At 42.8% G+C, this 14,656-nt stretch overlaps 1 protein-coding gene across 2 annotated transcripts in view; it reads right to left on the reverse strand.

The window, feature by feature from the left end:
• LOC135524055 (coiled-coil domain-containing protein 136-like) overlaps positions 1–14,656 on the reverse strand; it is a 62,489-nt gene that overhangs the window by 16,991 nt on the left and 30,842 nt on the right. For both annotated transcript variants that reach the window (XR_010452898.1, XM_064951202.1), the window contains exons 3-8: positions 12,305–12,444; positions 8,307–8,457; positions 4,448–4,522; positions 3,512–3,612; positions 2,881–3,082; positions 1,657–1,774 (exon numbers count right to left, since the gene is read on the reverse strand). Coding sequence is in view for 1 of the 2 variants with exons in the window: in XM_064951202.1 (XP_064807274.1) it covers positions 1,657–1,774; positions 2,881–3,082; positions 3,512–3,612; positions 4,448–4,522; positions 8,307–8,457; positions 12,305–12,444 (787 nt within the window). In the remaining variant the exon portion in view is untranslated. The remainder of the gene's footprint in view (positions 1–1,656; positions 1,775–2,880; positions 3,083–3,511; positions 3,613–4,447; positions 4,523–8,306; positions 8,458–12,304; positions 12,445–14,656) is intronic.

The raw sequence follows: 14,656 nt of genomic DNA on the forward strand, positions 1-14,656 counted from the left end.
CTTGTTCTCAAAAAGCATCATTAAAATTCCCAGCTACAATAAATGCAGCCTCAGGATATATTGTTTCCAGTTTACATAGAGTCCAGTGAAGTTCCTTGAGGGCCGTCTTGGTGTCTGCTTGAGGGGAAATGTACACAGCTGTGATGATAACTGATGAGAATTCTCTTGGGAGGTAATATGGCCGGCATTTAATTGTAAGGAATTCTAGATCGGGTGAGCAGGACTTGAGTTCCTGTATGTTGTTATGATTACACCATGAGTCGTTAATCATGCATACATCCCCGCCCTTCCTCTTCAGGAGAAGCCCTGTGGCTGAACTGATTCCGACTTCATATCCTGAGAGAGCCATGTTTCCGTGAAACAGAGAATGTTACAATCTCTGATGTCTCTCTGGAAGGCAACCCTTGCTCGATTTTGTCTACCTTGTTGTCAAGAGACTGGACATTGGCAAGTAGTATACTCATGCACATCGCCCACCGTTCCCGTCTACAGAGTCTGACTATAAGGCCACTCCATCTGCCCCTTCTGTGGCGCCGTTGTTTTGGGTCGGCTTCTGGGATTAGATCCATTGTCCTGGGTAGTGGTCCAAACAGAGGATCCACTTCGGGAGAGTTGTATTCCTGGTCGTAATGTTGGTAAGTTGCCATCGTTCTTCTATCCAATAGTTCTTCCTGGCTGTATGTAATAAGACTTAAGATTTCCTGGGATAACAATGTAAGAAATAATACATGAAAAAAAACTAAATACTGCATAGTTTCCTAAGGACTCAAAGCGAGGCGACCATCTCTGTTGGCGCCATCTCTGTCACAACCGCAGACCACGTGTAACCACGCCAGCCCGGGGGTGTCACATCCGACTTCTTCTGTGAGATCGTCTGAACCAGCCTCCCAGACAGTTGATTAAACTGTGGGTTTGCACAACCAAAGAACTTCTGCACAAACTGTCAGAAACCGTCTCAGGGGAGCTCATCTGCATGCTCGTCATCCTCACAAGGGTTTTGACTTGCCTGCAGTTCGGAGTTGTAACCAACTTCAGTGGGCAAATGCTCACCTTCGATGGCCACTGCAACGCTGAAAAAGTATGCTCTTCACGGATGAATTCCAGTTTCAACTGTAACGGGCAGATGGCAGATAGCGTGTAGAGCATCATGTGGGCGAGAAGTTTGCTGTTGTCAACGTTGTGAACAGAGTGCCCCATGGTGGCAGTGGGGTTATGGTACTGTATGAGCAGGCATAAGATGCGGACAAAGGACACAATTGCATTTTATCGATGGCAATTTTGAATGCACAAAGATACGGTGATGAGATCCCGAGGCCCATTGTCGTGCCATTCATCCGCCGCCATCACCTCATGTTTCAGCATCATAATGCACGGCCTCATGTCGCAAGGATCTATACACAATTCCTGGAAGCTGAAAATGTCCCAGTTATTCGCCTGCATACTCACCAGACCAACAGATGCATTTCTGTATTCCCAGTCTAGTGAAATTCATAGATTAGCGACTAATTAATTTATTTCAATTGACCGATTTCCTTATATGAACTGTAGCTCAGTAAAAAATTGTTGCATGTTGCATTTATATTTTTGTTCAGTTTAAATGGGTAGCAGATACTGTAAGCAGACTAAGTAGCCAAATAATTGGATGCGTCCTCTCACCCTGTCCTCTGTAGTTGGAGGAGCTGTAGTTTCTCAGTCAGGCGTCTGTTGTCGTCCTTCAGAGTTTCACACTCCTCCCTCAAAGTGACACACTCCTGCCTCAGTGTACCTACATCACCTGACAGAACACAACAGGATCGTCACACATCAGGGTTGAGTTCAGTCGGCACAAAACGCAAGAAACGGTCTGAAACGGAGTGATCTAGGGAGGTAATCTCTGAACTTTGTCCAATAAGAAACACTTGTTTTCCATTGCACATTTTGAAACATTTTGCTAATTTACATTTACATTTAAGTCATTTAGCAGACGCTCTTATCTTACACAACCCAAGAGATACACAGTAACACATCCTCCACAAGTTCTGTTTGTGTGACCACAGGCAAACATTGGGTATGATAGATGTATTGCTCATCACTATGTACATGGGAGGTTTAACTAAAGTATCAACGCTGAGTCTATACTTATGTGCCCTACCCATCAAAACCATTCGGCCTATTTTACAAGTCTGTACTCTGTCCACTGCAAATAGACATCAATGACAGACACAGAAAGAGAAAGACCTACCGTCTGTAAACCTAACGTCAGACTGGAATTTGACACTCATAAAACTGTGACCCAAACCCTACTGACTCTGCCACTCCTGTACTGCTCTGTCTAGGCATCTACACTGATAACATGATGAAACCTGTGCATGAAGTCCTGGCTGTGTTATTGCTGTGTTATTGCTAGCTGCATCATGGTTAGAATCTCACAGTCAAAGACAGTTGGGGTTTTAATAAAAGAGGTTGAGGAAAGGGTTAAATATTACAAAAATGTCTCACACAGGGAGCCACAGGGGTGGTGGTGGGGTGATAGGTTGTGTGTGTTTGGGATACCAAGGATGACAGTGATATCAGTGATGTCACCCTCTGAGTCAGGGAATGAGGCAAGTCAGGGGGGAAGTAGAGGGGAGGCAGTGACATGTAAGGGACACATACCCAATAGATGACATCACTGCTCTGCTCTGGTGGTGAGGGTTAGGGTGTGACTCAGGGAAGGGACGAAGGGTCTAGAGAAGCCCTTTACTGATTGATGCTGCTTTGACCTGGCCAGTGGACAAGGTCAGGGGTCAGGGATAATAAGATCAGCAAATTTACTGTGAAGACCTTCCCAGATCTCGATTGGCAGCGTGGTGATCTCTAGCTCCTATTGCTGCTCCTCTTATCTCCTCCCCTCTCTCTCACCTCCTTTCCTCTCTTCCTCCCTCCTTTGACTCTTCATGCTGATTTCTGCTCTCAGTGTCGTGATCTCCAGCTCGTACTCCTGCGCCTCATCGTTGAGCCTCCCCAGCTGGGCCCGGAGGCGACACAGCTCCTCCTGCAGGGACGCAATGTCGTTCTCCCTCTCGGCCGCTGCCTCCTCAGCCGCCTGCTGCAGAAGCAGAACCTGCAAGTAATCAATCAATAAATCAGTCAATCAAACTCAGCAGCACCACCTGTAACACAAGGAACCGAACAGTCAAACTCATCCTCGCATGCAGAGAGCACATACTTCTGGAAATAGTAAAGTAAAATAGCCTAACAAAGTAGAATAACCTAAAGTAGAATAGCCCTAAAGTAAAGTAGCCTAAAGTAAAGTAACTTAAAGTAAAATAGCTTAAAGTAAAGCAAAGTATCCTAAATCCAAGTAAAATAGCCTTATTAAGTTGCATAGTCTAAAGTAAAGTAGCCTAAAGTAAAGTACCTTCAAGTAAAGTAATATAGCTTAAAGTAAAGTAAAGTATCATACAGTAAAGGAAAATAGCCTAAAGTAAAGTCCAATAGCCTAAAGTAAAGTAGCTTAAGTAAAGTAAAATAGCATAAGGTAAAGCACCACCTCCTCCTGGGCGAGGCGTAGCTCCTCGTGAGCCTCAGTCAGCTCACTCTCCTTCTCCTCCTCTAGAGAGTCCATCTCCTCCTGTACTGAACGCAGCTGGGCTGGGGAGGGAGACATACAGGGACGAGAGTTTAAATGCTTATACATACAGCAGTGTTCTTCAAACCTCTCCTCTGGGACCCTTAGCAGTTCCATATGATCTATTTCAGAGCTCGCTCACCTGATTTAACTTGTCAAGTAATCATCAAGCCATTGACTAGTTGAATCAGGTGTGCTCGTTCTAGGTTACAATGAGTTAGGTAGTGATAAGTGAGGAGATCTGATGACAGGGTGCATGAGCATATGGGTGTTCCTGGGAGAAAAGTAAGTTGGGATTTCAAGAGTAGCTAGTGTAACTGGTGGTAAATGGGCTGTAAGTGAGCCCCAGACATTGACATCAGACAATTGACTCAGATCCCCGTAAGACAAATGACGACACACACATGTAACACTTGACAGCCAATTACATCACCTCACACTTATGCAACACAGCCGTTCGGTCTATGTAGCCTTTCTGTGGGGGCTCACACTGTCTCTGTGTCCCCTCAAATGTAAACTTTTCATTAGAGGTTAGGTGGGACAATGGAATTCCATATGGTGATTGGACATTGATGAATTATCTATTCATTACCAATCATAATTTTTCCCCATTAGCAATCTTTGTGTCAAACAGCCTTTACATGTAATTGTTTCGGCTCTCTGTGGCTGCTGTGAAGCGTGAGTTGGTGATATGCACATCCCAAACGTTCTAAGTACGGGTGCTGGAGGGCCTCATGATATACACTGATGCTCCCTGGTGCTTTATTGTTGTCACCAAATTCACAATGGTTTCACTTATTTGGTGCCAGGATTAAAGCACTCGGGAGCAGCACTTTATACATCTGTTGCAGACAGTACCTTGCAGGTTGTGGACCTGTCGTGCAAAGGCTTCTGCCTGGTGGGCACTGGCCAGACGCTCATCCTCCAGCAGACCTGTATGGGCACATAGGGAGGGTGAGACAGGTATGAGAGAAAGAATGGGTCAGCAGTTTATGGTGTAGTGGTATATTCTCACTTCACACATTTTTCTGAAGCGTCGACATTGGCCTCATTCATATATTATATATGTGCCATATATTTCTCAATTGTGCTATGATGTTTTACATACTTTTTGAACATTTCTAAATCGTATAGTATCCATGTGAGCTAAAGATGAAAACCTTTCCTACGATTACTATTATATTATTTATTGACTGACTATGGCTTTCCAAATCATCCAACACTGCTATTTGTAGTGTTATTTTTAAATGCATGTTATGATTTTTTAACCATTCCTGAACCTGTGGCCAGAAACAAGCTACATGGGGGCAAAACCAGAATAAATGATCTATTGATTCTGTCTCTTCACAGCAAAATCTACAGAGCTGAGATTGTTGTATGCCACATACAGTTGAAGTTGGAAGTTTACATACACCTTAGCCAAATACATTTAAACTCAGTACTAGTAAAATAGTAAAAATTCATGTCTTAGGTCAGTTAGGATCACCAATTTATTTTAAGAATTTGAAATGTCAAAATAAAAGTAGAGAGAATGATTTATTTCAGCTTTTATTTCTTTCATCACATTCCCAGTTGGTCAGAAGTTTACAAATGTGATGAAAGAAATAAAAGCTGAAATAAATCATTCTCTCTATTATTATTCTGACATTTCACATCACAATTACTATTTGGTAGCATTGCCTATAAATTGTTTTTACTTGGGTCAAACGTTTTGGGTAGCCTCCCACAAGCTCCCCAGAATTTTGGCCCATTCCTCCTGACAGAGCTGGTGTAACTGAGTCAGGTTTGTAGGCCTCCTTGCTCGCACACACTTTTTCAGTTCTGCCCACAACTTTTTTATGGGATTGAGGTCAGGGCTTTGTGATGGTCACTACAATGCCACATACAGTTGAAGTTGGAAGTTTACATACACCTTAGCCAAATACATTTAAACTCAGTACTAGTAAAAAAATAAACTTGACTTTGTTGTCCTTAAGCCATTTTGCCACGACTTGGATGCATGCTTGGGGTCATTGTCCATTTGGAAGACCCATTTGCGACCAAGCTTTAATTTCCTGACTGATGTCTAGAGATGTTGCTTCAATATATCCACATCATTTTCCTCCCTAATGATGTCATCTACTTTGTGAAGTGCACCAGTCCCTCCTGCAGCAGCACACAACATGATGCTGCCACCCCCATGCTTCATGGTTGGGATGGTGTTCTTCAGCTTGCAAGCCTCCCCCTTTTTCCTCTAAACATGACGATGGTCAATATGGCTAAATAGTTATATTTTTGTTTCATCAGACCAGAGGATATTTCTCCAAAAAGTACGATCTTTGTCCCCATGTGGAGTTGCAAACCGTAGTCTGGCATTTTTATAGCGGTTTTTGAGCAGTGGCTTCTTCCTTGCTGAGCGGCCTTTCAGGTTAAAGCCATGACATAATTTTATGGAATTTTCCAAGCTGTTTAAAGGCACAGTCAATTTAGTGTATGTAAACTTCTGACCCACTGGAATTGTGATACAGTGAACTATAAGTGAAATCATCTGTCTGTAAATCATCATCTGTCTGTAAACAATTGTTGGGAAAATTACGCGTGTCATGCACAAACTAGATGTCCTAACCGACTTTCCGAAACTATAGTTTGTTAACGGCAGGTAGCCTAGTGGTTAGAGCGTTGGACTAGTAACGATAAGGATGCAAGATCGAATCCCTGAGCTGACAAGGTAAAACTCTGTATTCTTCCCCTGAACAAGGCAGTTAACCCACTGTTCCTAGGCCTTGTAAATAAGAATTTGTTCTTAACTGTCTTGCCTAGTTAAATAAATAAAAATAGTTTGTTAACAAGACATTTGTGGAGTGGTTGAAAAAATAGTTTTAATGACTCAAACCTAAGTGTATGTAAACTTCAAACTTCAACTGTATATATAGCATTCTGTTGGTGGCAAGAATTTTATATAATAATTTAAATTGAAAAACTCTAAGTGTTGAATCAAGTGTAGTTTTTTTAACCAGTTCATAAACCATATGCCATGGAATTGGTACATCGAAAATGTCTTCCCATTCATTTTACAACCTGTATGGCGCAGCTGTCAACATTTTTGTCCTCAAATGAAACTGGTATATTTCCTTTCAACCAAGTTCCCTACCTTCTCCCTTTTCCACCTGCCTTCATTTTTGTTGTAGTGCTGCAATCAGTTGGTTGTAAATTTGGATTGAGCAGATATTCCCACATATTTTTGATAACTGCATATGTGACATAACTCCTCTGTTTTTATTCATAATATCATGAATAAATATAATATCATTTCTGGTGGTGGTAATGCACCATAAATATATATTTAAACAGGACCCCTACTTCCCGCGGGAAGTGTCCCAGACATCCTGTTCCATCCCCAGCATATGGGGAGTGATGACATCATAGTGTGGTCCAACCCAACCTGGAAGCTTCCCTGGAGCCTGAGCGAGCTGAATGCGCCTGTGTGTGTATATGTGCGTATGCGCTTGTGTGTGTGTGCATGTACGTGTATCTGAGGGTGCTGTGAGCATGCAGCTTTCTGTCTGTCTGTGAAATGCCTGCCCACTACCAGACAAACAACTGACACTCTAAAAGTACCCCGGCATGAGCTGTTCTCACTGAGCTGAGTTGGCTCACTATGTTCACAGCACTAAGGCCTTACTCAGTGTGTTCACTAAGTTCATAGCACTAAGGCCTTACTCAATGTGTTCACTATGTCCTCAGCGCTAAGGCCTTATTCAGTGTGTATGAGACAAAACATCTAGCAATCTCAGGGAAGGGAATATGACTGCAGTATGTAGGGTGTCCACCTACTTTTCCCAGAGTGGGTTAAAACCCACTTTGGTGATGACATTTCACTTCCTTGTGTTATAAAATATATTTTACCAAGACAGATATGATTATTTATGTTCTGAATCGTTCAGTGGGGTCTTTTTCTAACATTTAATTAACAGTATATCCAAAAAGTCAGATTTCTTAACCGAATACATCCGATAATCAGCTCTGTCGACAGAGCGGTGCAGCTTTCTCACAGCAACTTTTGATGATTTTACATGTTGTGGTGGTCATCTTCAAAGTTGTTTCCACGGGTTGCAAAAATACAATTTTGCATGACACGAACTGAATTAAATGTACAATTCTTTAAAAATCTTCAGGTACACTCAGTGCTCCATTTACATTTTACAAAGTTACGCTTGTTTTTGTGAGAAATCTTCTACTAGAACATGAATTTCGCATTAATATGAAAAGCATCTACTAAAATATGAAAATACTACATCTTACCTCTATAATGTTTATGTCCTGGGAGAAGAAAGATGAAGAGTTCAACTGGAGAGTGAACCTGTTAGATTTAAATCTTGCAGAGTATCTGGTCCCTATTAATTTAATTTTCCCCATCCTACAAGGGTAAAAATGTGTAGCTTTTGAACGGATTATGATAGAGACATGAGGTTTGGACCGTTGGTTTTCTGAGAGGATTACCTACCCAATTAACAATTTACCCATTGGTCAAAATATGTGTTTTCACTCCAACCCTAATCTAGCACACCTGATTCTAATAATTAGCTGGTTGATCACCTGCACCAGGTTGGGGTTGGAGCGGAAACCTCCAGGAGGGTAGCTCTCCAGGAACAGGGTTGGAGAACCCTAACCTATAATATGGCACTGCTAATGGACCACAGCTAACTAGCTAGCCATTTCGCATCAACTACTCTCTTACCCTGTAGCTCGTGGAAGGCCTCTTGGTGTTTGTTGGACATTTCCCTGGCCTCCTCTAACTCCAGAAGGAGCTGCAGCACCTGGCTCCTCAACTCCTCCAGCTCCTGCTCCTCAGACAGGGGCTCCTGCTGCTCCCTCCTCCCCTTCTCCTCCTCCAAGATAGAGATTGATAGATCAAATCAAATACCTTTTTATTCACTACATGCGTCGAATACAACAGGTGTAGAGCTTACAGTGAAATGCTTACTTACAAGCTCTAAGCCAACAATGCAGTTTTAAGAAAAACAAGTGTTATTAAGTAAAAAATAGATAAGTAAAAATAACAAATAACAAATAGTTATGAGAGCAGCAGTAAAATAACAGTAGCGAGGCTATATACAAGGGGGTACCGGTACAGAGTCAATGTGTGTGGGCACAAGTTAGTCGAGGAAATTGAGGTAATAGAGTTAAAGTGACTATGCATAGATAATAACCAGAGAGTAGCAGGAGCGTAAAAGAGTGAGGGGGGACAATGCATATACTCTTGGTAACCATTTGGTTAGCTGTTCAGGAGTCTTATGGCTTGGGGGTAGAAGCTGTTAAGAAGCCTTTTGGACCTAGACTTTGTTCTCCAGTACAGCTTGCCGTGCGGTAGCAGAGAGAACAGTCTATGACCAGGGTGACTGTCTTTGACAATTTTTAGGGCCTTCCTCAGACACCGCTTGGTATAGAGGTCCTGGATGGCAGGAAGCTTGGCCCCAGTGATGTACTGGGCCATACGCACTACCCTCTGTAGTGCCTTGCGGTCGGAGGCCGAACAGTTGCCATACCAGACAGTGATGCAACCTGTTCGGATGCTCTCTATGGTGCAGCTGTAGAACATTTTGAGGATCTAAGAACCCATGCCAAATATAATAGGTCATGCCCGCTTCACGACAGTCTTGGTGTGTTTGGAACATGATAGTTTGTTGGTGATGTGGACACCAAGGAACTTGAAATTCTCAACCTGCTCCACTACAGCCCCGTCAATGAGAAAGGAGGCGTCCTCGGTCCTCCTTTTCCTGTAGTCCACAATCATAGCCTTCGTCTTTATCACATTGAGGGAGAAGTTGTTGTCCTGGCACCACACGACCAGGTCTCTGACCTCCCTATAGGCTGTCTCATCGTTGTCGGTGATCAGGCCTACCACTATTGTGTTGTCGGCAAACTTAATGATGGTGTTGGTGTCGTGCCTGGCCATGCAGTCATGGGTGAACAGGGAGTACAGGAGGGGACTGAGCACACACCTCTGAGGGGCCCCAGTGTTGAGGATCAGCGTGGCGGACGTGTTGTTACCTACCCTTACCACCAGTACAGGATCCAGTTTCAGAAGGAGGTGTTTATTCCCAGGGTCCTTAGCTTAGTAATGAGCTTTGAAGGCTCTATGGTGTTGAATGCTGAGCTGTAGTCAATGAATAGCATTCTCACGTAGGTGTTCCTTTTGTCTAGGTGGGGAAGGGCAGTGTGGAGTGCAATAGAGATTGCTTCATCTGTGGATCTGTTGGGGCGGTATGCAAATTGGAGTGGGTCTAGGGTTTCTGGGATAATGGTGTTGATTATGAGCCATGACCAAACTTTCAAAGCACTTCATGGCTACAGACGTGAGTGCTACGAGTCTGTAGTCATTTAGGCAGGTTACCTTAGTGTTCTTGGGCACAGGGACTATGGTGGTCTGCTTGAAACATGTTGGTATTACAGACTCAGACAGGGAAAGGTTGAAAATGTCAGTGAAGACACTTGCCAGTTGGTCAGCGCATGCACGGAGTACACGTCCTGCTAATCCATCTGGCCATGCGGCCTTGTGAATGTTGACCTGTTTAAAAGTCTTACATTGGCTACGGAGAGCATGATCACATGATTTAAACTGTTCTGCCTGCGGCTATGGAACCCTGACCTGCACACCAGACGTGCTACCTGTCCCAGACCTGCTGTTTTCAACTCTCTAGAGACAGCAGGAGTGGTAGAGATACTCTTAATGATCGGCTATGAGAAGCCAACTGACATTTACTCCTGAGGTGCTGACTTGCTGCACCCTTGCAACTACTGTGATTATTATTATTTGACCATGCTGGTCATTTATGAACATTTGAACATCTTGGCCATGTTCTGTTATAATCTCCACCCGGCACAGCCAGAAGCGGACTGGCCACCCCTCATAGCCTGGTTCCTCTCTAGGTTTCTTCCTAGGTTTTGGCCTTTCTAGGGAGTTTTTCCGAGCCACCGTGCTTCTACACCTGCATTGCTTGCTGTTTGGGGTTTTAGGCTGGGTTTCTGTACAGTACTTTGAGATATCAGCTGATGAAAAGAGGGCTATAAAAATAAATTTGATTTGATCACACAGTTGTCTGGCGAGCTAATGCTCTCATGCATTGTTCAGTGTTGTTTGCCTCGAAGCGAGCATAGAAGTACTTTAGCTTGTCTGGTAAGGCTCGTGTCACTGGGCAGCTCGCGACTGTGCTTCCCTTTGTAGTCTGAAATAGTTTGCAAGCCCTGCCACATCCGACGAGCGTCGGAGCCGGTGTAGTATGATTCAATCTTTGTCCTGTACTGACGCTTTGCCTGTTTGATGGTTCGTCTGAGGGCATAGCGGAATTTCTTATAAGCGTCCGGGTTAGAGTCCCGCTCCTTGAAAGTGGAAGCTCTACCTTTAGCTCAGTGCGGATGTTGCCTGTAATCCATGGCTTCTGTGGGGACATTTTCGATGCACTTATTGATGAAGCAAGTGACTGGTGTGGTGTACTCCTCAATGCAATATATATTCTGTGCTAGCAAAACAGTCCTGTAGCTTAGCATCGGCATCATCTGACTACTTCTTTATTGACCGAGTCACTTTAGTTTTTGCTTGTAGGCAGGAATCAGGAGGATATAATTATGGTCGGATTTGGCAAACGGAGGGCAAGGGATAGCTTTGTACGTGTCTCTGTGTGTGGAGTAAAGGTGGTCTAAAGTTTTTTTCCCTCTGGTTGCACATTTAACATGGTAGAAATGTAAAACGGATTTAAGTTTTCCCTTCATTAGTCCCTGGCCACTAGGAGCACTGCCTCTGGATGAGCGTTTTTTCTGTTTGCTTATGGCCATATACAGCTCATTGAGTGCATTATTTTTGGTGGTAAATAGACAGCTATGAAGAATATAGATGAAAACTCTCTTGTTAAATAGTGTGATCTATAGCTTATCATGAAATATTCTATACCTCAGGGAAGCAAAACCTTGAGATTTCCTTAATATTAGATTTTGTGCACCAGCTGTTGTTTACATAAATATACACAGACCGCCACCCCTCGTTTTAGCTGTTCTATCATGTCGATGCAGCGCAAACCCCGCCCGACTATCACAAAATATATTCATTTTTAATTTCCCATTGGTAGGGTATTCGTTGATCGTAGCTTGTCTATTTTGTTATCCAATGATTGTACATTGGCTAATAGGACTGATGTTAGAGGCAGATTACCAACTCGCCGTTGGATCCTTACAAGGCACCTGACCTATGTCCCCGATATCTCCATCTCTTTCTCCTGCGAATGACGTGGATGTTGGCCTTGTTGGGTGTCTGAGGTAAATCCTTTGCGTCCGACTCGTTAAAGAAAAAAACTTCATCCAGTACGAGGTGAGTTATCGCTGTCCTGATATCCAGAAGCTCTTTTCGGTCATAAGAGACGGAGGCAGAAACATTATGAACAGAATAAGTTACAAATCATGCAAAAAAAACCACACACAATAGCACAATTGATTAAGAGCCCGTAAAACGGCAGCCATTTCACAGGAGGCTGGTGAGGGAAGAACAGCTCATAATAATGGCTGGAATGGAGTGAATGGAATGGTATCAATCACATGGAAACTAAATGTAATGTCAAACAGCAGCAGATTAAAAAAAAGACACACATAGAACAAAAAAACTGAATACAAAATCAGGACCCATAAACATGCCAGACGAATAAAGACTACAACAGATGCCACCAACAAACATAAGAGCTTCTCTACCTCCTCCTCCTCCTGATCTCTGTCCATTGTCTCCTTTTCGTTGTTCTCCAGTACTCCTCTCTCCTTGGCTGTGATCTCATTGTCCATGCTGGGGCTCAGGCTGGGGCTGCTCTCCGCTTTCAGATCTCCACAGGGCTCATCTGAGGGTGATTGAAAAAATACAGAATTATTGATGGTTGAAACCCTATAGTTTATGGTAGATACAAAACAACCTATTCAGATCACACAGCTGTATATTCTCGGAGACCTTTTACTTCAAGAGTCACTTTCCCAGGCACAGATTGGACTAAAAAGCCCTTTAAATGAAGAAACCCTTGCAAAAAAACGTGCAGGTGTGCAGGTTCACATGTGCAGGTTCACATGTGAAATACTGTAGCTGTTTTTCATGGTGAGCTTACATTTTACTCATGAAACCATATTTTCACAAGTAAGAAAACTCCAACTGTGAAAATCTCACTTTCACATGTGGAATTGCAGATTCACATGCAGGGTTGAAATAATATTATTCTCCTCACATGTGAAAAGATGGTTTAAACATGTTGCAGTAGCATGTTTCCACCAGTGGAATTATGGTGAAGACATCTAAAAAGCCCAAATGCGCGACAAGGGAATGATTTTACAGGACATTCGCAGAACAATGGACGGAATACATTTTGTTGGGGCAGGTAATGGATCACGTTCAAATGGTGACATACACTGAGTACACAAAACATTAAGAACACCTGCTCTTTCCATGACATAGACTGACCAGGTGAAAGCTAATGATCCCTTGCTGATGTTACTTGTTAAATCCACTTAAATCAGTGTAGTAGATGAAGAGGAGGAAAATAAAGATTTTTAAGCATTGAGACAGATGAGACACAAATTGTGTATGTGTGCCATTCAGAGGGTGAATGAGCAAGACAAAAACAGTAAGTGCCTTTGAATGGGGTATGGTAGCAGGTGCCAGGCGCACCGGTTTGTGTCAATGACTGCAACACTGGGTTTTTCACACTGTGTATGAAGAATGGTCCACTACCCAAAGGACATCCAGCCAACTTGACACTGTGGGAAGCATTGGAGCCAGCATCCCTGTGGAACGCTTTCGACACCTTGCAGAGTCCATGCCCCAACGAATTTAGGTTTTTCTGAGGGCAAAAGGGGGGGATGCAACTCAATATCGGGAAGGTGTTCCTAATGTTTGGTATACTCAATGTAGTTTTGCTGTATGAAGGTCACTGACAGTTAAAGGGGCAATCCTTAGTTGCTACATCCACTTTAGGACATATTAATGACATGTTTCCATTGATTCTTGAAGAATATAACGTATAAATACATCAGGAGCTTAGTTCAACTGTCGTACCCCATCAGAACCCAAAATATAACTCCACTGTTTTTTAAATGTAGCCTAGTAGTTAGAGCGTTGGACTAGTAACCGAAAGGTTGCAAGTTCAAATCCCAGAGCTGACAAGGTACAAATCTGTCGTTCTGCCCCTGAACAAGGCAGCTAACCCACTGTTCCTAGGCCGTCATTGAAAATAAGAATTTGTTCTTAACTGACTTGCCTAGTTAAATATAGGCTAAAAATTTGGTTAACTTTTCACTGCAGTGGGCTGAATCAGGGTCACAGAGAGTGATTCTTGGGAGTCTTAAACAAAAGTATACACTTCACACACATGGTTATGGGCTTAAAAAAACAGAAGACACCTGTACCATGTCAGATATAGAGTTGAAAGGTGAACATTTTGAGTTTGCATCCCAATATTACACTTTATATACATCACAGAAATGAAATATAACAAAACTGTTTGACATAGAAACACCATATATAGAAACACCATATACAGTGCCTTGCGAAAGTATTCGGCCCCCTTGAACTTTGCGACCTTTTGCCACATTTCAGGCTTCAAACATAAAGATATAAAACTGTATTTTTTGTGAAGAATCAACAAGTGGGACACAATCATGAAGTGGAACGACATTTATTGGATATTTCAAACTTTTTTAACAAATCAAAAACTGAAAAATTGGGCGTACAAAATTATTCAGCCCCTTTACTTTCAGTGCAGCAAACTCTCTCCAGAAATTCAGTGAGGATCTCTGATTGATCCAATGTTGACCTAAATGACTAATGATGATAAATACAATCCACCTGTGTGTAATCAAGTCTCCGTATAAATGCACCTGCACTGTGATAGTCTCAGAGGTCCGTTAAAAGCGCAGAGAGCATCATGAAGAACAAGGAACACACCAGGCAGGTCCGAGATACTGTTGTGAAGAGGTTTAAAGCTGGATTTGGATACATAAAGATTTCCCAAGCTTTAAACATCCCAAGGAGCACTGTGCAAGCGATAATATTGAAATGGAAGGAGT

This window comes from Oncorhynchus masou, chromosome 31, assembly GCF_036934945.1.
Source record: "Oncorhynchus masou masou isolate Uvic2021 chromosome 31, UVic_Omas_1.1, whole genome shotgun sequence".
Taxonomy (NCBI): Eukaryota; Metazoa; Chordata; class Actinopteri; order Salmoniformes; family Salmonidae; genus Oncorhynchus; species Oncorhynchus masou.